Source organism: Apus apus, chromosome 18 (assembly GCF_020740795.1).
Source record: "Apus apus isolate bApuApu2 chromosome 18, bApuApu2.pri.cur, whole genome shotgun sequence".
Taxonomy (NCBI): domain Eukaryota; kingdom Metazoa; phylum Chordata; class Aves; order Apodiformes; family Apodidae; genus Apus; species Apus apus.
In genome coordinates, this window is record NC_067299.1 from 1956601 (window position 1) to 1979097 (window position 22497).

Consider the following 22497-nt stretch of genomic DNA (forward strand, 5'->3'; position numbering starts at 1 on the left):
CCTGCCTCCTGCCTCTGCCTCGGGCTCCCCACTCTCCAGCCCGGATGATGCTTTTCCTCCAACCGGCAGCACCGGGGCTGGGAACCGGGGCTGGGGGTTTATTCCCCAGACTGCCAGCCCGGTTGGGTTCAGACAACGAACAAAGCCAAGTCGGGAGCCTGAGAATGAAGCATCCGAGTGTGAGGCCCCGCAGCTGCAAGGTGACATTCCCCCCGGTGGGAAAAGGCATCCCTGGGGGTGGCAGTGGAGGCGCTGCCCTGCCCGGGGGTCCGCATCCCCATGTGGGGGGGCTGCGGGCACGGCGCTGGCACCTTCTCCCGCTGCCCTAAGTATCACCGGAGAGGGGCATGTGGTGGTGGTGGCGAGGGCTGGGCCAGGGGCTGCGCGGCCATCCCCTCCCTGGCTTGTGGGACGGGAGCAGGGGGTCCAGCTGGGGTCTCCCCGCACGGCACCGCTGTCGCCAGCATCTCCCCGGGACTGGCCCGGGAACAGCGGGGACGGGGGTGCTGCTCCCTCCTCCGGACCCCCCGGGAGGACCGGCTTCTCCCCTCGATGTGATGTCAAAAAGCTCCCCTATGATGTCCCAGGCGGTTGCTATGGAAATAGCGTGATGTCACAGCGGAGAAGAATCTCCTCGGGGGGGTGGAACGGGACAGCTCGCCCCAACTTCCCGGCCAAGCCCCCTGCGCCCCCCGCTGAGCCCCGTTTCCTTTTCCCTCGCCCTAGGGGACGAGCACCGACCTCCCCGGGACCCGCCGTGCTCCCGGCGCCTCAGGACCCGCCATGCCCCCCGGTGCCCCGCCGCTGCCTCCGGGACCCGCTGTCCCCCGGTGCCCGCGGGACCCGCCGCACCCCCGGTGCGGGTGGGACCCTGTGCCAGCCGTGCCACCTTCAACCCCCGCTCCTCCCGGTCCCCCTCGATCCCCGCCGCGCTGCGCTGCCGGAGCCGCTCCCGGGGGACCCCGGGGGGTGCCCAGCCTCGGTGGCGGCAGCAGTATCGGTAAGGCGGCGGCGGCGGGGGGCGCCCGGCGGCGCGGCCCCAACTTCGGCGGGGAGACAAACTTCGGGGCACCGGTACCCGCTGTACCCGGTGCCCTCCCGGTGCGGCGCTCACCTTGGCGGAGCATCTTGGAGCCGGGGCGGGCGCGGTCTCCCGGCGGCGGCGGCGGCGGCGCTTAGAGCCGCGGGCGCGGTGGCGGCGAACGGTAACGGCGGCGGCAGCGGTGGCGGCTGCTGCACCGGGAAAGCTGAGCCGGGGCCCGGGAGAACGGCCCCCTGGGGGGCATGGCGGGCCGAGCCGCAGCGGCACCGGGGAGCGGCGGCCCCGGTGCACCGGGGAGCGCCGGCCGCGCCTCTGCCCGCCGCGCGTCCCGCCGCCGGCTTTTAGGGGGGGAGCCGCCCCCTCGGGGCTGGGGCCGCCGCCGCCCCCCACCCCCTCGAGACGAGACTATAAAGGGGTGCCCGGTGCCGGTGCCGCGCTGCCTGCAGCGGCGGGCAGGGCTGGGCAGGGCGGGGCGGGGCAGCGACGGGGCGGGCAGGGCTGGGCTGGGCGAGCCCGGCCGGGCCCCCCCTTTCTCCGCCGCCACCGCCGCCTCTCCCGCCTCCCGTGGACAGTTCGTGAAAGTGCCGCTGCTCCCGTTCCCCGCGCCGCCCCCCCCCGGCCCCCGCCCCGGCCCCCTCCGCCCCACCGGGGTGCACGGTCTAGCGCCGCTCTCCACCGGGGCTCTGCGGTTCCCCCGGGACCGGCTGTCACTCCCGCCCCATCGCCATCCCCTCCGCCTCTTTCCCCCCGGTGTCCCGGGTATCCCACTGGGGCTCTGCTGCCCTCCCCGCGCCTGTAGGGGTCCCGGCTGTCCCCGCTGTTCCCGTTATCCCGTCCGCCCAGCACCGTCCCTGCCTCCTCCCGGGGACCTGCCGGCCACACCGTCCCCTCCGCTTCTTATCGCCCTCCGGTGCCTTGGTGTCCCGCTGTGGATCCTCCACCCGATCGAGGTCCCGGCTGTCCCCTCTGTCACTTTCGCCCCGACACTATTCCTGCCGCCACCCCCGGGGTCCCTGCCGCCGCCTACTGAGCCCTCCGCCCCTTATCGTCGCCTCCGCACTACCGGGGCCGTGCTATCCCACCGGACTCATGGATGCCTCACCGGGAGCTCTGCTGTCCCCTCCGCACCCCGGTCCTGGCTGTCCCCCCTCTTTCTACCGGAGGCCCCGACATCCCGCTGTCATCCGGAGGTCCCCGCTGCCTCCGGGCGGTCCCTCCTGCCCCCCAGGGGGTCTCTCCTGCCCCCTCCCCTTTTCTCCACTGGGGGTCCCGTTATCCCATCGGGAGCGCTGCTGTCCCCACTGCCCCACTAGGGTCCCTGCTGTCCTCGGCGGGGCGGGGGGGAGGTGGGAGGTGTCTCTGCTGCCTCCCCGGTCCCCTGTCGCCCCGGGGGTCTCCACTAACCCCGAATCCCTCCTCTTGGGGACTTAGCGTCTGCCCGGTGACACGGGTGAAGGGATGGACAAAAAGACCCGTCACCGTGACAACGGCCCCGGTCCCCCCGCCTTAAAGTGGGACCGGCATCCCCGGGGCTGTAAGCACGGAGACCCCACGGCGGGTGTCACCCCCGGCACCTCAGCTCTTCGCCACACCCCACCGCACACCCAAAAAGGCCGAGAGGCACCGTGACCGGACCCAACCCACCGACCCTCGCTTCCCACCCGCCCGTCCCGTCGGGGCCCTCCGGAGCGCGGCGCTCCGGTGCTCGATCTCTCGAGCAGCGGCTGCTCTGGGCTGGTGCCCGGGGATCGCTCGGTGCTGCCTGCCCGCCCTCACGTGCCGCCGCCGCAGCCATGGCGGCCTCCGGGAGCGGCGGGAGCGCGGCCCCGCTGCCCGCAGGTGGGCTGAGGCCGGGCAGCCTTGGGTTCCCGCTGCCGGTACCCGGCGCTGCTGCGGTTGTCTTGAGGCAGGAGGTCGGGTCGGTGGCGGCGGAGGCCGGGGTGATGGCGGGGGAGGCCGGGACGGTGGCTCCGCCACCAGCTGGCCTTGGACCGTGGGCCGTGCGGGGAGGGTTTGGTGGCTCATAAGTGTCGATGTTGGGCTGGAAATAGTGAATAATCCCCCTGCTGTCACTCCCCCGCCGCTCTCCGGCTTCACCGAGCTGTAAGGGGGCGGTTGTTGGCGGGGGCCGACTTCAGGATGAAGCTCCCCGGGGGACGGGCCTTGGCTCACCCGCTCCTCGGGTGGGTTTTCTGCTGGTTTGTTGTGGTGGTTTGTGTTTTTTTCTTCTTTTTTTTTTTTTTTTTCCCCGCTGGGAGAATGGGATCCCCTTGAGATGGGGCAGAAGGGACCCCCTCAGGCGCTTGTGGATGGAGCCACGGGGAGAGGGTCATGCTCGGTGCCCCCTGGTTTTTGGGGAGCCAGCCCCACTCGTTGCACGTGCTTGCAGTGCTGCTTCCTGGTGGGGGGGGGGGGAAAGGTGTTTTCCCCCCAAAAGTACAGAAAGCCACCCCCTACTCCTGCCCTCTGGTCACCGGGGGGGGGGCTTTAGGATGCTGGTGGGGTATGGGGTGCAGCTCCCTCCCTTGAGGCCACCCCGTCTGTCCCGCAGCCCGAGGCCCCGCCCGGCGGGTGGCTCAGCAGATCCCTGAGGAGATCCTGGGGAACACGGAGCTGCAGGAGGCAGCAGAGGCCCTGCCCCAAAACTACAACTTCGAGATCCCCAAGACCATCTGGCGGATCCGGCAGGCTCGGGCCAAGAAGGGTGAGCACCAGCTCCTGGGGATTGAGGGATTTTGGGGGTGCAGTGTGGTGGGGTTGGTGCTGTTGAGCTCCCTGGCGGCGTGGGGGCCTGCTGGGGCTGGAGGTGAGGCTGGTGAGGCTGGGGCAGGGATGGTGCCAAGCTGCCCAGCGTGGCCTGGCATGTTTAGACTCTGTCTTGGCGAGCTCTCTTCCCCCCAAGGGGGGTTAATAGATCTGTATCTCCGGATTATAATCACATTGGACAGGAGAGGTTGAGCTGTGTGGACCTGTCAGCCTGCAAGATGTGTCTGGGATGCTGGCCAGGTCCCTGCTGCTCTCCTCTCCTCTCTCCCTGTACTTTCCTGCCACGCTGCTGGAGCTGGGCAGGGGAAGCCCCACAACGCCCGGTTCCTGGGGCTGGAGGGGCTGAGGGGCAGCTTGGGCTGTGCTATACCCTGGGTTGAACCTTTCGGGGAGGTTTGCTGTAGCCCTGGAGGGGTGAGGAGTGGCCATGTTGGCCCTAGAGGAGATGCTGGGATGGTGCCAGGGCTGTTCCCTTCCCAGCATGTGCATCCCACTGTGGCTGAGCGAGCTCTGGGTGTCTCCTTCTGTCCCTGGGTGTCACTAGCCTCCCCATCCTCACCTCCTGCACAGCCATGGGCTAATCACAGGGTTGTGCAGTGCTGGGGGCTCTGGGCAGAGCCAGATTTGGAATGCTGTGTCCACTAGGGAATGTCTCTGCCTGCTGCCACCAAGCTGGCAGAGCTGGCGGGTGTCACAGGGGACGCTCTGGGAGCTGCTGCAGGAGCTGGTCCCAACCCAGCTGTGGAGCAGGAGGCAGAGGCAGGGCTGCTCAGTTGGACCAGACCAGGCTACCCAGCCGTGCTGCTCCAGCTTTCACTGCCGTGTTTTTGCTGCTTGGCACCTCCTAATTAAATGTAAATATGCGGCTGGGATTTAGACTTGGGAGCTGGGAGTGGAGCCCATCAGCCAGCCAGCCGTGCTGGGATTTAAAAACCTGCGCCAGCCAGGGGCTGGTTGCTGGGGGAACGCAGCCTCATGGCCAGCCCTGCCTGCTCCCTGCCTGCTGTGGGGTTTGGGGGGGGCTGGGGTGTCACCCCTAGTCCCCAGAGTGCCCTGCTAGCGAGGAGTGACCCAGCTGCCTCCTGCCACCCCCACCCTGTTTTTAGGTTGGCTTTTTGTGGGGCAGTCTGGGGCGGAGGGCAGTCCCAAGTTGGTCCCAAATGTGCTAGTGATGCTGGGGGACACCAAGCCCCTGAGCTGGCCAGGATGGCAGGGTGTGCACAGCTTTCCTCAGGCCCAGTGGGTTGGAGCAGGGTGGGATCAACCCATTTTGAGCAAGGTCTTCTGCACAGCTCCATACTGGGCTTGGCAACGCAGTGATTTCTGTTTGAGTGAGGATCTGGAGGGGATTTTTGGTTAGATATCACTGGAGCTGGGATGTCTTAGTGGGATCAGGAGGTGAAACAACAGCAGGGTTAATGAAGCCTCCTCCATTCATCTTCCCCAGTGTGATCCCTGCTCCTCCCTAGCAGGGCAGCTTGGTGGGACCCATGGGGGGCTCCTGGGTGAACCCCAGGCACTGGGAGGCTCAGCTGGGCTGCAGAGGCAAAGGGATTGTTCCCGTCTTCAAGCAGGGAGCAAACAGGGAAGCATTATTCACTGATGAATACATTCCTGCTAGGCACAATGCTGGGGCTTGCTGGCCACCCTCCCAAAAGGGGGAGAGAAGCAGGGAGGGGAGGTGCAGAGAAGGGCAGTGGGGATGATCAAAGGTTTGGAACAGCTTCTATACAAGGAGAGATTAAATAGATTTAGATCCTTTAGCTGGAAAAGAAGCAGACGAAGGGGGATATGATAGAGGGGTATAGAATTGTGAAGGATGTGGAGAGCCTAAACAGGGGATGGTTTTTCACTCCTGTACCAGGAGAATCAGGGGCATGAGTTTACATTATTAGGAGCAGGTTTAAAATAAACAGAAGTACCTTTTCCTGTGCATCACGTAATTAAAATCTGGAACTCATTACTGTGGAAAGCAGCAGAGACCAGCAGTGTCAGCGGGTTGAAAAAGGGATGAGGAGTATGTGCGGGGACCAGGAGGATGGATATGGCCCCAGGCAGGACCACAGGCACCCCAGCTGCCAGAGCCACTGGGGGGTTTGGCCAATTTTTGGCTGTTTTGGGAAGGGTCGTTCCTGTGCCTGCTGCTCGAGCTGGACGTGTTGGCCCCAGAGGTTGGTGCCCAGGTCCCTGTTTCGGGGCATCCCCTCCTAACCCCCGGGGCTGTTTCTCTTCCCAGTGGCCCTGCAGATGCCGGAGGGGCTCCTCATGTTTGCCTGCACCATCGCGGACATCGTGGAGCGGTAAGATGATGGCTTTTCCGTGCTTCCCTGCTCGGCTCCAGGGGCTGGCGAGGGGATGGGGTCTGCTGCTGGGAGTGGGGTGGCCACCTGACGCGGCAGGATGAGGCCCAGGGCTGCTGTGGAGAGGGGTGTGTGGGGCCCTGGCATGTCTATCTTTGTGGGGACACCTTGGCCACAGCCTGGCTGCCCTGTGGCAGGTCACAGGGACCTGCTGCTGCCATATCGGTGACAGGGGCCGGCACCGTGCCAGCCCAGCCCTCCCCTCTGGGCTTCTCCTCCCCTCGCTGCTCTGCCGGGAGCTGCTGACAGGCTCAGCGTGGCCGTGTTAAGGACTGGCTGACACCAGCTCGGTGTCAGCGCCACCAGGGCGGGGAGGGCTGGCAGTGGGGCCACCGCTGCCACGCAGACCTCCTGCCCTTCCCTCCTCCCCTCGCTGGCAGTCTGGCTGTGCCACTCCTGGGGGTGCACGGAGGTGCTTGGCGCTAGCCCTTCTCTGGCTGGGGAAGTCCAAGGCCACGGGAACAAACCGAGAGCAGTTGACTGCGAGTCGCTCTTGCCGGGCAGCCCCTTCCCGTGGCTCCTCCTGATTTTCTGTGCCCCTTGGGAGCTGAGGTCGGAGGCAAGGGAGAGGAGCTGGGCTTTGCAGGCACCTTGCAGAAACTGGCCGTCGCCTCCTTCCCAGCCAGCACTCAACCTGCCCCGTGGCTGCCCCCTCCCCAGCCCTTCTCTGTTTTCGCACGATGAATTAGTGCTAATAGCGCCGCGTGCCTCGGCTGCCAGCAGGGTCGTGGCCCTCATTAGTGGAGCTGCCTCCCCGCGCCGCTCCCCCGGCAGCCGCTGCCGTGCCGGGTGGGAAGGCAGCCGTGTCCGCGGGCTTGGTTCCTGCTTTGCCACCCGTTCCCTCGCGGGACCGCGGCAGACCCCAGGTTCAGGGTGGGTGAGGGAGCGGGGGGATGGTGCGGGGGGCAGGGGATGGGTGCGGGGGGCAGGGGATGGGTGCGAGAGCGGGCGGCTCCGCGTGGGCTTGTCCCTTTAAGCGGAGCTGCCTCCTCTTCGGCTTTGGCACCCAGCTGCTTTCATGTCTCCTACTTCAAAGGCAGCGGATTAAGGGGCTCTTTTCTCAGAATGAAACCTTAAGCACTGCTTCCCGGTGGATGCCGGGGTGCCCGGTGGATGCTGTGGTGCTGGTATCCCTGCTGGGTTTGCCCTCCCTGCCAGGGGTGCTTCATAGGGCTGAAGGGTGCTGGGGTTAGGGGTGCTGGTGAGAGATGGGTGCTGTGTGGGGAGAGGCCAAGAGCAGGAATGTGGCAAGGCCGATGTGTTGGCAGCTGGATGGGGGATGGCTTTGAGGCTGAGCAGGAGAGTTGTGTCCTTTCCTTGCTGCCACTGCACAGCACCCAGAGACACCCCGCTGCCAGTCCCTTGCTGTGAGCACCGGGTGCCATCATGATGCTGGCTGAGGACATGGCAGTGCTGGATGGAGGATCGTGGCTGCGGGCAGGAGGGAGCCCAGACCTGTCCCCATGCTCAGGGACACGTTTGGGACCTGGTTACATTGCGGTAGGTGAGGAGCGCATCGGAAGGCGGCCTCGTTAGTGCCTGCCTCTTCCCACTATTAATATTCATCACTGGCATTAATGTGGAATCACAGCTTGGCCCTCCTCACCTGGCACTGGAGCCAGACCAGCCTCTGACGTGACAGATACCAGGCTGGAGACAGGAGCTTGGGCTGCCATCAGCCCCAGGGTGTCCCCTTCCCACTGGGGACAGAAGGGACGCAAGGGCCGAGTGTGCTGGGGATACCTGTGCCCATGGGGAGCATCGCTCGGCCCCTTTCCCCAACCCATTCCAGCAGCCTCCTGCCCCCTTCTTGCTGGTGGGAATTGGGATTGGGGAATGCCAGTGAGTTCCCCTTCCCTGTGGCTCCGGTAATGGCTGCAGAGCCTTGCCCAGGGCTGGTGTCCCTGGGGCAGCAGTGCCATCTCTGTGTGTTCGGCTTGACTGGAGCCGTGTCTGCTGCCACTCAGCTGGAATATTTATCCCTTCTGCTAGAGCTGCCTTTTACTAAAACATTTGTGCCGTGACCTGGCGGTGCTGGGAAGGGCTGAGAGTGGGGACGTGGCGCGGGCAGCTTGGGGGGCACATGGTGCTGTCTGTGAGTCCACTTGTCCCCATGCAGGGGGATGGCAGTGTCATTGTGTCCCCCACTGCAGTGTGGGATGGAGCAGGTCCCCAGGGAGCCCCAGCAGGGAGAGGTGGGGGTTGTGGGGTGTCGACTCCCTGGTCCTTCATCTGACCTCCTCAGCTGAGCCTCGAGAGGCTGCAGGGATGAAGATGTAGCTGAAGTATCACGGCCAAGGCCTCCGGAAAGGCCAGTGGGGTGCTTAGCCTGGAGCCTTGGAAATCCAGAGCGAACTCAGAGCATTGACCTGCACGAGACCCGGTTAATTATCGTTAATAGGTTTGTCATTATCGAACCCGTGGCTGCGGGGGGGGCGGCGGGGCCGGGGTCTGCTGAGCTGGCGCGGCGGCGGCTGCTGGCTCCGCATCACGACGCTTCGGCGGCACCTTCCAAGTTGGCTCAGCTTGTCACGGCTGATGTAATCCCACAGAGGGTAACTCGTGCTGGGGGGGTGGCAGCGTGGGGGGAGCTCGGACCACAACTCAGGGAGGGGGGCAGCAGCCCCCCTACCCACCCGCCCTCATGCTGGGGAGGCAGCAGCGGTGGCCCCTGTGACCCTGGCTGGGTGAGGGGGCTGAGCAGGAGCGGACCCTTCCCCTCCCCTTGCTGGGGCTGGAGCAGACAGATCAGCCGGGCTCTCAGCTGGGCTTTTGATTCCTTGTTAATAAAGTCAGCTGTCAGGCTTTGCAGCCGCTAATCCCTTGGTCTCACTGTGCCCCAACGGGGTGAGTGGCTCCTGATAATCAGCCGTGGTTCAGTGGTGAGGACAAAATGATGGTCTGGGGGGGCCCAGGGATGTCCTGGCACCCACATAGGTTGCCACTCCACGGCCTCGACGTCTCCTGACACCACGATGGCTCTTGAGCATCCATGCAGGGGTGTGCAGAGCATCCTGGGGACCGTGTTGCAGTGTGCCCAGCAGTGTACCAGGATACCTCAGAGTGACAGAGCCTGGAATTGTCTGTGGTTGAGCAGCTGGTGTGCCCCGAGGACAAAAAAAGCCCCTGAGAGCTGGTGTGCCCAGCAGGTCCCTGGTGTCACACAGGCTGTCTGGGGGCACTGAGTCCCCTGGCCAGGCAGGTCTGCCAGGTGGCACTGAGCGCCACGGGGAAGCCTGCAGCATTGCTGGAAGGTCCCAGAGGGCCATCCTGGGGTGTTGACACAGGTCAGGATCTGCCTCAGCTGCACGGTGCTGTAGCTCTGCTGGCCAGTGCTGCCTTCCCCTCTCCCCTTGTCCTTTAAGCACGACCTGGAGGCACGCGGTGCAGCACGCTGTGGTGGGGGATTTAATCACCCTCATTATCTGCACAACAGCATCATTAGGGCAAATGAAGTTCTCACTTCATTGGAGATGTTTAAAACCTCGGCATGGGGGGGACTGGGCAGGGAGGAGTGTGTGGGGTCTATAGGGCTGTCACCTCCCAGGGATGGGATGTGCCAGTGCAGGCATGGTGCCCACCACCATGTGCCACCTCCTTGTGTCCCCAGGGAGCCCAGGGAGCTGGCACTGATGGGCAGGACCATGGCTGGGCCATGGGGAAGAGGAGACAGGCTCCATCTGGGTACAGGGCTGTCACGGTGGCTTTGACACCACCATTCTCTGGGCCCTCTCTTTGCCTCACTTTGGTTTCTTTGGCAGCTGCAAGGCCAGCAAAGCTGGGGGTGCCCCTGGGGAGGATGGGGTTGTCCCCCCTCAGGACAGAGGGGGAGGTCCCTGAGAGGACTCGGCCAGAGATGACTGCTCCTGGGGGGCTGTGGACCACCCCCCAGCCTGACCCGCTTGCCGGTGCTCTGCAGGGTCCTGTGCCGCCTGCGGGCAGTCATTTCCCAGCTGCAGTGGGGCTCTTCTAGTGCCATTTGCACTAAAATTGCAAACTCATTATTTTAATTACGCGCAGCCTTCCTGTGCTAATGAAGTTGGGAATCTGGTAATGGGGCTTGGTGATGGGCTTCTCTGCTAATTAAGCGCATTGTTCTCGGCTGGGGCTGTGCTCAGCCCCCACTCCCTGGGATGGTGACTCTCCTTGGCACCCGTCCCTGTCATGGGGTGGGCTGGGGTGCAGCAGGGCAGCCAGGGGGTGCAGGGTTTGTGGGGTGACCGTGGGGCTCTGCCATTCCCCCAGGACGCAAGGTGTGGGGTATTTACGGGGCATAACCCTCTTGCTTGTCTCGAGGTGTCTCATGGCAGGGGGTTGCCACCACACCACTGTGTGACCTTGCTGTGAAGGGCCACACAGATGAGGCTGGTGGCGGTGGAGCAAGGAATGTCCTCATTTCCAGTGGGACACGCAGGCACCCCAACCTCTTGGTGGCAGATCCATCCTCTCATCCCTGTGGCCACTCTCAGCCCAGTCCCCTCCCTGCTAAGGGATGCTGGATCCGAGCACAATGGACATGCCAGGGCTGAGAACTCCTCTCTGCTGTGGAGAGCAGTTCTGCTTCCTGGGGGCATGGCATCATTCACATGCTGCCGTGGTGTCAGGGGACCCTGTGCTGCTGCCAGCAGCAAATGCTCTCATTTATTAGTCGAGGGGCTGAGATAAGTCAGGGCTGCTCCAGTCTAGCACCTGCCCTCGAGTGGTGGGGACCAGCTACCCCTTGCTTGGGGACATGCTGGCCCTGTGTGTGTGCCTGTCTGTCCCAGCATTTTCAGCTCCTAAGCTCATCCCCTAGTTGCTGTCACTTCCATCCTGCACTGCCCAGGGTGAGTAGGGTTGGGAAGGTCTGGGGATCCCAGTGGCTGGGACTGGGACCTGCCCCACCCAGGTGTGTATCCTGCTGCTGCTGAGCATGGCACTTCAAAAATGGGATTTTGAGAACCATCTGTTTAAAGGAGGAGATAATGGATTAGGGGGAGATGAGAAAAATGCTGGGGCCGGGCGGTTTTTCAGAATGAGCTGGGGTTTGCGGGACGTAAAAGATGAATAACCTCCCCACGTGTTCAATATTCATGAGCTCCCAGCTGTAGTGAGCGGCTCAGCCCTGGGTAAGGACAGCCCTGTCACTGTGTCCTCCCTGGTGGCATGCTGCTGGGACCTCTCCATGGCTGTGATGAGCTGCGGGGACATGGAACACCCAGAAGGACACTCCTGTGGTTGCCCCTTGCCCGCATCCTGGTCTGGCCCGGTTGGCGAGCGGCTCCCCAGCCCGTGTCGGAGGCAGGTGGCTGTTAATTGATGTTTCCTTCCTCTGTAGTTTGATGAAAGGCTCTGGCGACACCAAACTGATTAAAACATCAAGGGGAGGCCCCGCGCTTGCCTTTGATTTGTCTCAGGAGATGATTGCTGCTCTACTTGACCATCCAGCCTGGCCAGCAATGGTGACCCTGCTGCGTGCTGTCCTGGCACCTCTGCGCCTCTCCTACCATCAGCCCTGGGCTGCCAGCACCCTTCCAGCCTCAGTGGTAGCACCGTTGGGTTCCCTCCTCACTGGGCATTGTCCCATGGTCTCTCTGTTCCTTGCCTGGCTGTAGCTCTGCTCCCAGCAGCTGCAGAGGGATGGTTCCCAGGGCTGGGCTCAGCCCCCTCTCCGCTTGCCCACGGGCTGGTGGCCACGTGCCACTGTCATCTGCAGCCCCGCACCTTGGGCAGGGGCCACAGGCACCTCCACCAGCCTCTGCCCTCCTCCCTCTGCAGTTGTTATTTCACTTTCTTGCTCTTCACCCCCAGGGACTTTCTCTGGGGTTTGGGCCAATTTGCATACATTTTAATCTATAAAAAATTAAGCGGCGCTGGCTGCCGCTCTGAGTCAGACCTCCCCGTCCTGAATCTTAAGGAGCTGAATAATTTTCCACTTTTGCTGAGATGTGTGGAGTCTGATTCATGTTCATCTCATCACCTCTCATTAGAGGAGGGGGCTGGGGGCTCAGGGGGTGGGGAAGAGCCTTCTGGAACCTTCACCAGCAGCCCCCAAGCCCACAGTGTGGCCATGCAGGCAGCGGAGGAGCCATCCTCCCATCCAGGCCGTGTCGGTGGTGAGTGACTGTGGAGTTGGGAGTGCTGGCAGGATCTGCTCCATCCTCAACCATGTCCCCACTCCTTGGGACACTGTGGGGAGATGAAGGTGCCTGGGCTGGACACAGGAAGTGGGAACAGGTTTGCCCCCTGGCCAGGGATCCTTGGGCAGAGCTGCTCCCCTGTCTCCCTGGGCGCTGATGGATGGGCCGGAGCTGTTAATATTCAGCACGCTCTGCCATTTCCCCACCTTCTGCCATCTGCCCAGCTCTGCCCACCATTTCTATTCTTGCCACCGACGTAACGCTCCCTGCCTGGCGCTCGGGGGGTTGCGCGCGGGACCCTGGCCCCCAGCCAGTGCCGGGTGCTAGCAGGGGGTGTCACTCTGCCAGGGTGCCCACCTCCCCCAGCCCCTTCACCCCAGCTCCATGCCAGCAGCAGGGGGGACCCCAGTGGCACTGAGCTACAGCCGCGGGTGCAACCTCAGTGTGAATGAGGAATTAGCATCTGGTTTAAGCAGCCCCTTCAGGCGTGGGGCTTTGTCATCCTGATACCTGCTTTTCCTCCATAAACTACCACGGCAGCTCCCTGGGAAGGCAACCAAGCTGATAATCCCCTAAAACGGTGCAATAAAATACCTCACAAAGGTGATGCCTTCAAATCCTGCCACAGCTTTGGTGCCTGGTTGCTGGCATGTTCTTCTGGGCTGGCTGTTGGGTGCCAGGTGGGCCTGGGAGGGAGTGCTGGGATGTGGGAGCACTCGGGGTGGGGGCCGGTGCCAGCATTGGCTCCATGTTTTCCCTTGCCAAATGCCACTTAAACACCAGCTGCTCCTGGAGCACACCCAGCTTGGCCACACTGGCACCTGTGGGTGACACAGCCAGGTGCAAACTGGGGTGCATTGGCTCATGTGGTGCCTGGGCACAGGTGGCTCAGCCAGCCTGGCTGGCACTGCTGGGGATGCCACAGTGGCTGCTCTGCCCATCCCAGTGGCTCCCAGCTGGCAGGAGTGGTGGCACCATGCTGCGTCGGGTCTCCCTCTGCTGCTCTCCCTGCTGGAGCATTAGGAAGCTGGCAGCATATTGTTTGATGAGCGGATAATCCGCTGAATTGCAAACAGCTTTACCCAATTGAAGAGGCGGATTACCGCTCTCCAGCTTAATCATGTTGACATCTCGGAGAGTAGCCGGTGCTCGTCCCCTTTGGCACGTGGCGAGGGGCTCGATGGCAGTGCGGGGACCCTTGCTGGTGGCATGCCGTGGGGCTGGGGAAGGAGGTGACAGCAGCCAGCCCTGACCCTCACTGTTGTGCCTCCCCACAGGTTCACGGACGCAGAGGCAGTGGTGATGGGTGACGTGACCTACGGCGCGTGCTGCGTGGACGACTACACGGCCCGGGCCCTGGGCGCTGACTTCTTGGTGCACTATGGACACAGCTGCCTGAGTAGGTGACACTTGGCCCCAGGGCACTGCTGAGGTGGCTGTGTGTGGCACCGCAGAGGCTGCACCACTGCCACTGTGGTGTGGTGAAGCGGCTCCTCTCCCCGCTCCATGCCAGCTCAGAGACAGTGCCGAGGGCTAATCCCTTCCCAAAGGGATTTCTGCTCTCCAGGCACGGTCGCTGACTTTAGACAGGGCCAGGTGAGCTGGGCAGCTGCCCACAGGCAGGATTTTGCGGGCAGCAGGGTGGGCTCATCCTGCTTGGCCACACACCGCCCTGTGCCCGAGAGCAGAGCAATGGAGCTGTGGCTTGGCAGGACCCCAGGAGCCACCTATGGGGAGGGGGCTGCTCTCGCCCCCCACCCTGCAGTATTTTGGGGGTAGTAAAGAGGGACGGTGGAGACGAACGACAACCTGGGAGGTCCTGCTCACCCCGGGGCTGAGGAAAGCGGCTTTGTGGGAGCAGTTGAGGCTGGGCGGGGAAGGGAGGAGGAGGCTTCGTGCTCCCCAGGCGGACGGTACTCTGGATCCAGTTGCCATGGAAACTGTGCTGCTGTCCCAGATGCTGCTAACTTTGAAGTCCACCCAGGATGGAATCAGCCCAAAAATAACAATAAGACGCTCTGGGTTTTTAAGGTGGATCGGCAGAATTGCCGTAGCGAGCAGCAGGCGCCTGCGTCCCCACTGCTGCCCTGCTCCTGGCACCCTCCAGCCTTCCTGGAGGTTTATGGGGCTGTAAAAATGGGTTTGAGGAATTGTGTCGGGCTCTGTGTGAAATACTGACTCCCTGGTTGAGAACTGCGTCCTGAAAGCCACGTCGGCCTGAGTGTTTGCGGTGATAAATATCTGCGCGAGGTGCTTTGTTACGGAAGGAGGGTTACAGGCACCACTGGAACAGGGAATATAAAACCCCTGGTTTGTAGCCTGCTATGAAAGGAATGAACAGCATGAAGGGGCCACATCCCATAGTGCTGGGCTGCACTGGGCAACAGGAGTCACATCTTCTGGAGCTGCTCCCTACAAGGACAGGCAGGTGCTGCCAGGCTGCTTGTCCCCACCCCTGCCACCTTCTGCTGCCCATGGCTGTGTGGTCCCTGCCAGCACCACGCTGGATGGGTCATGGGCTGCCCCCAGGGTGATGAGAGGGTGCTGAGCTCCTTTTGGTGCTCCTGGCACTGTCTGAGCACAGCCCCCTTCGCAGGGAGGCCCATGGTGGGGGGCACACCAGCCCCCTCCCTCCCGGCCCTGTGTGCCCCATGGCAGGGAGTGATTTGCACTTAATGGTGATCGGGTGAAGAGTACCAAAATGGGAAGTGAACGCGGAGCTGGGGATCGATGTGGACTCCATGTACTTTAATTATTCACTTAATCGTGGTGACACAGGCTTCTTAGCACCGGGGGTAATTAGATTTGTGTTCATTGATTCCCCAGGCTGCCATTTTCCGGAGGGAAATGCACAGGTGTTCTCTGCTGCTCCCGTCTGCACCCCCTGCCCCCTTGGGGGGGCAGCCTGGGCAGAGGGGTGGCACAGCCCAGCCTGGTCAGCCCGCACCAGGGTGGTTGGGGTGCAGGGAGCCCTGGCAGTCATAGATCTGGCTGGGGTCCTGGGTGTACCCCACCCTCACACTCTCTCCTCCTCTCACCAGTCCCCATCGATGCCACGCAGGGGCTGAAGATGCTCTATGTGTTCGTGGACATTAAGATTGACACGTCCCATTTCCTCGAGACCATTCGCTTCAACTTTGCAGCCGGCACCTCCCTGGCCCTTGTCAGCACCATCCAGTTTGTCTCCACGGTGCAGGTGAGATGGGGACCCCCAGCAGTGTGGGACATGGCTTGTGTCTTCTCCCACCTTGGCCTTGGCTCAGTCCCTCCCTGCCTCAGGTCTGGGGCTGGAGCAGCTGCCCTGGGGTGCTAGTGGTGACAGTTCCCCTCTGACAAGTCGCTGCAATAATGCGCTGCTGCCGTAATGTTGATCAAGTACTTTATAATAACTCTGATCAATGTTTCATGGCGGCACCCGCCCCGGCTCCCCCGGGAGCTGCTCTGTAAATGTCAGGGCAGGCAGTGGAGCACTTGGCATTTTGATGCAGTGCCGGCAGCGGCAGGGGAAGCTCCGGCGGGTCTGTCTGTCTGCCCCTGAATGGCCGGCTGGGCAGGGTAGGAGGAGATGAATGAGCCTCTTGAGCCATGTCTATCTAAACACGGGGCTATCGAAGCGTTAAACGTTTTCCCTTCTCTTTTAATTGATACGTTGGCTGAGCCTCACTGAGCATCTTGGCTGTGCTGGAGATGTTACCCTCCCTGATGGTGCTGCCCTGAGCAGCTCCCCTCGCTGCCACCGTGCCGGGGTGCAGTGGCACAGCCATTGCTGCTGGTGCCCTGTGGAGCCAGGGCTCCAGGGCTGCCAGGGCTGGCGTGTCCCCAAGGATCCCCAGCAGTGCTGAGGAAAACCAGCCTCAGCCATGCTTTGTGCCACGGTCTGTCCCCACTGACTGGCTGACCCCGTGTCTCCTGCAGGCAGCGTCACAGGAGCTGCTCTCCCAGTACAAGGTGTGCGTCCCCCAGTGCAAGCCACTGTCACCAGGGGAGATCCTGGGCTGCACATCACCCCGGCTTGCCGAGGACACAGATGCCATTGTGTAAGTGTCCTCTAGGACCCTCCTGCCTGGCCCAGGTTCCCCATCCTGCCTGTACCTGCTGCCCAGCTGTGGGGAAGTTCTGGGGGGGGGCAGCTGAGGGACATCCATGGGCCCCTCCATGCTGCTCTGAGTGGCATGTGCTTGTAGCATAGAGGAAATAATTGAGTCGTATATCAGAATAGATAATAGATGGAAAGGCGGGTGGATAATTGGAAAAGACAAATGGCCGGGGCCCAACATCACAGCAACATTAATTTTATTTAAGGACAGCAAATTAGAGGGAGCACTTCGCTTCCTATCACCTAATTATTTTAGGTAATGGAAATGCTTAATGTACTGTGAATACAGTGCACTGCAGAATAAATAAATACAAGGACCCCACCCTTGGGGGGAGCTGGGGAGCTGTGGTGTGGGTTGGGGCCTCACCAAGCCTCTTCTTGCCTGCCTGGCCAGGAACCAACAGTACCGGCAGCTTTCCGAGCACGGCTGTGCAGGGAGCCAGGCTCGTGACTGCTGAGGCTGGGGTGAGGGGGGGCCTCTGGATTCACCCTGTCCTCCTACAACTGGGGCTGGGGGAGAGGTACTGCTTTCCATCTCTTCTCCCCAAGGGAGCAGGCAGGGATGGCCAGGCTGGCCTGGCATTGGCAGGAGCCGCGGTGTCCCCAGCTGCCCGTGCAGGTGCGCGCAGCCCATCTACCTGCGTCCTCCCCGCGATATTATTTTCTTCTTTCTCCCGTCTCTGGGGTTAGCTTTTGCAGACAAATTAGCTTTGATCTCCCAAAATGTCATTCTCCAATTAAGGGCAAAATCTAGTCAAGTTTTACGTCTGAATTCATTTTCCAAGCCCTCACTCCATTAAGGGCAGCTGAATGAAAGGCTTTGAAATGTAATTGCTGACTTGAAATCCGATTAGAAATGGAAGCAGCAACGTCTAGAAGCAGCCGTTGAGATGGAGCAGCTCCTGGCTGCCCCACACCAGCATGGGCATCTCTCCTTGCCCTGACTGCAGCAGCCTTGACCTGTCAGGGGGCTGCATAGGGACAGGGAGCCCTGGCTGTGCTCGCAGCTCCCAAGTCCCAGCACGGGAGCTCGGGCTCCTGGCATCTCCACACACAGCAATTTGGCAAAGTGTGGGATGGGTGCTGCTGCTTCCCATGTGCCATAGCTCTCCCTCCCCTCTCGGCAGGTATTTGGGTGACGGGCGCTTCCACCTGGAGTCCATCATGATTGCCAACCCAGGGATTCCTGCCTACAGGTACGGGCAGCACAGGGATACCTGCTCACAGGTACAGGCAGCCCACGGGCACCCACTCTGGTCCCCAACAGCCCCAGGGTGGGGAGCACGCCAGGGAGCAGCTGTCCCCACTATGCACCCCAGGAGCACCCCCAGCCCCAGAGCTGGGCAGGCAGCTGCCTGCAGTGGGACAGGCAGGCGGGGGGCGGGTGATGAAGGGGCGCGGCGGGGAGATGAACGCCAGCCATTTACTCCGGCTGAGTATAAACATTTTGACAAGTACCTGGGAAAGCTCGTGGAGGTGCAGCCATTAAAGCCGGGCTGCTGCAGGCAGAGGCCATAAAGCGCGATGATGAGGCCGCTGAAAGCAGATGAAATATCAAGAGCAAAAGGCTGGGACCATTTGGTGAAATCTGAATTTCTTAGTAGGTCGTTTGTTACTAACGGGAGGCGCGCGTCAGGTTTATGGCACTGGGGGAAGCTGCTGAAACCCGAGTGGGATTTGATTGAAATTCTCCTCGTCAAACAAAGCAACAAATCAAAGATTTCTTCATAATTGATGAGCCAGGATGAGGTGTGGGGGGAAGCTGAGCGTGGAGCCAAGCACAGCGCCCAGGCCATGCCGGTGTTGGGGGGCTGCTGGGGGACACCTGCCTTAGCCCTGCCCTTGTGCTCTCTCCGCACCACAATGAGCCAGCTGGGCCCTGCCTCGCTGGGGGAAAGTAATTAGTGTTAATGAGGGAGGGGCATAATATAGGGCGGGAAGGTGCTGGGATTCATGTGAACCTTGCTCTTTGCAGGTACGATCCCTACAGCAAGGTCTTCTCCCAGGAGCACTATGGCCACGAGGACATGCGCCGCGCTCGGCAGGACGCCATCCGCACGGCCACCGGTGCTCGCTGCTGGGGCCTCATTTTGGGCACGCTGGGGAGGCAGGGCTCTCTTGGCATCCTGCAGGTACTGGCTTCCCCTCCCCAGGGACCTGTTCAGGCATCAGGAGCTGCTCCTGGGTCTGGGGAAGGACTGATGAGCAATGGCACTGTGAGCACAGTGGCCTCGCTGCTGGGGTGTAAGTGGACCTGTGCTGGCAGCACATCGGGTGCCACTGGCTGGGGTCTGTGTGGCTCAGGGCAATTAGCAGCCAATAAGAGAGGTCAGACAAGGGCTCATTAAATCTGCCCCTCACTGGGGAGAGCTGGCCAGCCTCGGAGACCCCCTAAGCACCAGCAGCTTGGCAATTAATTCCCTGGGTTTGTTTTAATTGGATGAACTTCTGATTGGGTTCACTGTCCCTGCTCGGCTGCTGCTTTCCACACCAGCTAGGCAAGGGGAGCAGGACCTCAGTGTCCTGTCCCACAGGAGCAGGGTGCCCTGAGCACAGTGGCCGCTCTCGCACCTGGAAGTTTTTGGGCAGCCATAGATGAGATTTGGGGCAGCACAGTGACCAGTGGGCTGAGCAGGGAGACAAGGTCCTGGCAACCACTGTCCTGCTGTGGCTTCAGGCAGTGGGGGCCAAGGACAAGGACTTCCCTGGCCCCTCTTAGGCCTCTCTCCCCTCCTGCAGCTGCTGGCCACAGCCAGCCCGTGGCAGGTGGGTGCCCTGGGGAAGGCAGTGCTAATAAGAACAGATTGTTGTCATTGAGCGGTAATTACTTCATTAGGCTGAGGCATGCGCTGGGGAAAGCTGGGCTGGAGCCATGGCTCATCGTGTCACCGAGGGGACATGGCCTTGGGGCAGAGCTGGGACTTACAGAGAGGCTGGTGACCAGGAGAGGGCTGTGGGCAAGGCTGGAGGGGCTTGTGGGGGGTGGCATCTGTCTGGGCTCCCCTGACTCCCCTCGGGTGCCTTTTCCCTGCAGCACCTGGAGTCGCGTCTCCGTGCCCTGGGCCGGCCCTTTGTGCGGGTGCTGCTCTCTGAGATCTTCCCCAGCAAGCTCCAGCTGTTCCCTGACGTGGATGCGTGAGTGCTGCTGGCCCCCTCCAGCCCCCCCTGTGTCCCCAGGGTGCCCCACCCCTCTCTACCCCTCCCACTCCTGCTGCCACCTGGGTGGGCTCTGGCATTGTGCACTCCCATGGGTGCTGTGCCCGTGGGGAGGGGACAAAGATGGCAGGGACATGACTGTCCTTGGCAGAATGGCTCTAGCACAGTGGGGACCTCACTCCCTGTCCCCTCCACTCTCTTCCTTTTGAAGCTGCTGCTTCATTCCAGCTTGTTATTCCCCAAACACTCATCCCCATCCATTGCTGTGTGTTTCCCTTCCAGGTGGGTGCAGGTAGCCTGTCCCCGACTCTCCATCGACTGGGGAGAAGCCTTCAGCAAGCCGCTGCTGACACCCTACGAGGTGAGCACCCACCTCCCCCTTCCCGGGGACCATCCCTGCCTGGGGGTGACACCGGAGCCTCCCGCAGAGCTGCGGGTTGCACGGGGACATCCCCGTGGCCGGGCAGCGTCCCCTCCGCTTCCCGTCCCTGCACAGCCTGGCTGTTCCACGGGGATTTCCCGTCGTAAAGCCGGTGGGATTCCCGGTTCCGCGGGTTTCCCTCCGGCAGGGCCGTGGGACTCGTCTCCCTGTCCCCTCCGCAGGCCGCGGTGGCTCTGCGGGACGTGGAGTGGCAGCAGCCCTACCCCATGGACTTCTACGCCAGCCGGTCCCTGGGGCCGTGGACGGTGAATCACGGCAGCGCGCGGCCCCCGCGCCGCGGCCCGACGGCCCAGGTGGGTCCCGGGGGTCCCGGCGGGTTGAACGCCCGGTGCCGCGTGCGCACAGCGCCACCCTGTGGCGGCGTCCCCGGTGCTCGCTACCGGGGCCGGTGCCCGCCCGGCCGCGGGGACACGAGCCCCCTCGGAGCGGGGTCCCCACCAGCCCGGACTCGCCGGGACGTGTGGGGGGGGTATCGCCCCCAGCCCTGCCCCGGGGGAGTTGTGCCGCGATCACGGGTGGGTTCGTCACGGTTCAGGCGGGGTCGGGGCCCATCCTGAACCCCCCCTCCTCTCTCTCCCTGCTGCAGGGGGAGCCGCCCGTGCCCCCCGCCCCGGGGCAGGGCGAGGAGCGGCCGGGGGCCCCGTGAGCGCAGCCTGCGCCCCATCCGCGCTCAGGGACCCGGCGCGGGCACAGGCACCGGCTCCCGCCCTGAGGTGAGCACCGCCGGAGCCTCCGGCACCGGGATGGACGGGGCCGCCTCCCGTACCTCCCCCCCCCGGCCCGCGGGACCCCCCGCAGCCCCCCTGCCCCGCGGCCTCCCGCCGCCCGGGGGCGCCGCAGCCCCAGCTGGTCGGCACCGCCCCTGCTGCCCAAGGAGCGCGGGGGGTTCCGGGGCGGCGGGCGCCATGGCGGGGGGGCGGCCGCTGCGGCTGCTGGGCCTCCACGGCTACCGGCAGAGCGAGCGCCGCTTCCGCCAGCGCACCGGGGCGCTGCGCAAGGCCCTGCGCGGCCGCGCCGAGCTGGTGGCTTTCAGCGCCCCGCACCCCGTGTCCGGCGGCGACGAGGATGACGACGGGGACGACCCCCCCCGCGGCTGGTGGTTCTCCGCGCCCGGCGTCTTTGAGGCGGGGGACGCGGCGGCGGCGCCGGCGGGGCTGGAGGAGTCCCTGGCGGCTGTGGCGGCGGCGCTGGCGGAGCACGGGCCCTTCGACGGGCTGCTGGGCTTCAGCCAGGGCGCCGCGCTGGCCGCCATGGTGTGCGCCCTGCGGGCCCGCGGCGACCCCCGCTTCCCCGTGGCCTTCGCCATCCTGGTGGCCGGCTTTGCCAGCCGCGCTCCGGCCCACGGACACTTCTACCGAGAGCCCATCGCCCTGCCCACGCTGCACGTCGTGGGCGATGCCGACGCCGTCATCCCCGCCTCCCTCAGCAGGGAGCTGGCCCGGCACTTCGTGGAGCCCGTTGTCCTCACCCACCCCGGCGGGCACTTCGTCCCTGCGGCTGCCCCGCAGAAGAAGGCCTACCTGGACTTCTTGGAGCGCTTCTGTCCTGCAGGGGGAACCGAGCCCCCGGGGGCTGGGGTGATTGATAACACTCTGTAATAAACGGGGCTCCAGCGGGCCAGAGGCAGCCTCCCATCTTGGTGAAACATCGCTGTGCTTCCGTGGCCTCCAGAGGGACCAGCGAGGCCCGGGCAGCTCCCAGTGCTGCTCTGCAGTGTCAACCCAGGGCCAGGCTAAATGGCTCTTTGTTTTTCTTTTGTTTTGCAGCTTGGTTGTTCGCTGAGCACGTGGGTATCGTGATGAGGGGCTGGAGGGCAGGAGGGTGACACTGCTCGGTCTGGGAGGTGCTTGCAGAGACGAGTAGTTCAAAATTAGGGTCCCTCAGCTCAGGCAAAGGCAGCACCCACCTCTTGCACCCCAGAAGTCTGTGCTTTTAATATTCCTGGTGAAAGCCCTTAAGCAAATCTTCCAGCTGGGCTGGCTCTAGGAAAACGTCCCTGGCAGTGCCAGGGCTGGTTTTGTTTTGGAAGTGAAATGTCTGCTGGTTGAGTGTGTGTTGGGAGATGTTTGTACCTTTGTACAAAGTGCCTTCATGAACAAGAAAAACTTATTGCTACCTTTTTGGCTCTGTTTTTTTTCCAGAAGCAGCAGGAAATGTTTATTGTTCCCATTGCAGGTGTCCTGCCTGCCTGCTGCTGGGGTGTCCTGCCCAGGGCTGTGCTTGCAGGGCTCCCCTCTGACCATGGCTTTCCTTGGGGCTACAGGCTGATGCAGGAGGTAAAAGAGAGGAGATCAAACCTCTGGATTTGGGCCCTGCCCAGAGCAGGGAGCAGCTGGTGTCAGCACGGCCAGGGGCAGAGGACACTGGTGCAGGAGCAGGCCTGGGATCAGGGGACAGAAGCTCTTTCCACATTCTCTCAGCTGGGAGCAGGCCTGGGAGGTGCCACAGGTTAAAACCAACCTGGCAGAAGTGAGCAGTTCTCACCCTTGCAGGTGTTTTGCCCTCTGGTTTGTTGC

The 22497-nt window shown here is 63.0% G+C and overlaps 3 protein-coding genes across 6 annotated transcripts in view; 2 read left to right on the forward strand and 1 right to left on the reverse strand.

Moving 5' to 3' along the window:
• Positions 1-1142, reverse strand: part of RTN4RL1 (reticulon 4 receptor like 1) — a 28123-nt gene extending 26981 nt beyond the window's left edge. The window contains exon 1 of the mRNA XM_051635795.1: positions 1115-1142. Within this exon, the coding sequence (XP_051491755.1) occupies positions 1115-1127 (13 nt within the window). The 5' untranslated portion in view covers positions 1128-1142. The remainder of the gene's footprint in view (positions 1-1114) is intronic.
• Positions 1143-2823: 1681 nt separating this feature from the next.
• Positions 2824-22096, forward strand: DPH1 (diphthamide biosynthesis 1). 4 transcript variants are annotated; one of them, XR_007891217.1, is made up of 13 exons: positions 2824-2881; positions 3594-3746; positions 6045-6108; positions 13565-13686; positions 15329-15483; positions 16203-16324; positions 17511-17579; positions 18359-18515; positions 19418-19518; positions 19822-19900; positions 20143-20274; positions 20568-20694; positions 21748-22096. XR_007891217.1 is itself a non-coding variant. In XM_051635985.1 (12 exons), the coding sequence occupies exons 1-12, from the start codon at positions 2836-2838 to the stop codon at positions 21778-21780; spliced, it is 1233 nt and encodes a 410-aa protein (XP_051491945.1). In that variant the 5' UTR covers positions 2824-2835; the 3' UTR covers positions 21781-22096. The 4 variants fall into 4 exon arrangements, 3 of the variants coding, with proteins under 3 accessions (XP_051491945.1, XP_051491944.1, XP_051491947.1); XM_051635985.1 differs by lacking the exon at positions 20568-20694; XM_051635984.1 differs by lacking the exon at positions 21748-22096 and having other exon boundaries at positions 20568-21615.
• Positions 20725-22096, forward strand: OVCA2 (OVCA2 serine hydrolase domain containing). Its single transcript, XM_051635988.1, has one exon. It carries the CDS (start codon positions 20725-20727, stop codon positions 21577-21579), a length of 855 nt encoding a protein of 284 aa, XP_051491948.1. The 3' UTR covers positions 21580-22096.
• Positions 22097-22497: the final 401 nt, after the last annotated feature.

What these genes read in the sequence shown, in the direction of transcription:
- DPH1 (XM_051635984.1), top strand. Translation starts at nt 2,836, where the DNA reads ATGGCGGCCTCCGGGAGCGGCGGGAGCGCGGCCCCGCTGCCCGCAG. An exon ending in ATCGCGGACATCGTGGAGCG is followed by an intron (nt 6,109 to 13,564) that starts GTAAGATGATGG and finishes GCCTCCCCACAG; the next exon opens with GTTCACGGACGCAGAGGCAG. An exon ending in GAGGACACAGATGCCATTGT is followed by an intron (nt 16,325 to 17,510) that starts GTAAGTGTCCTC and finishes CCCTCTCGGCAG; the next exon opens with GTATTTGGGTGACGGGCGCT.
- OVCA2 (XM_051635988.1), top strand. Translation starts at nt 20,725, where the DNA reads ATGGACGGGGCCGCCTCCCGTACCTCCCCCCCCCGGCCCGCGGGACCC.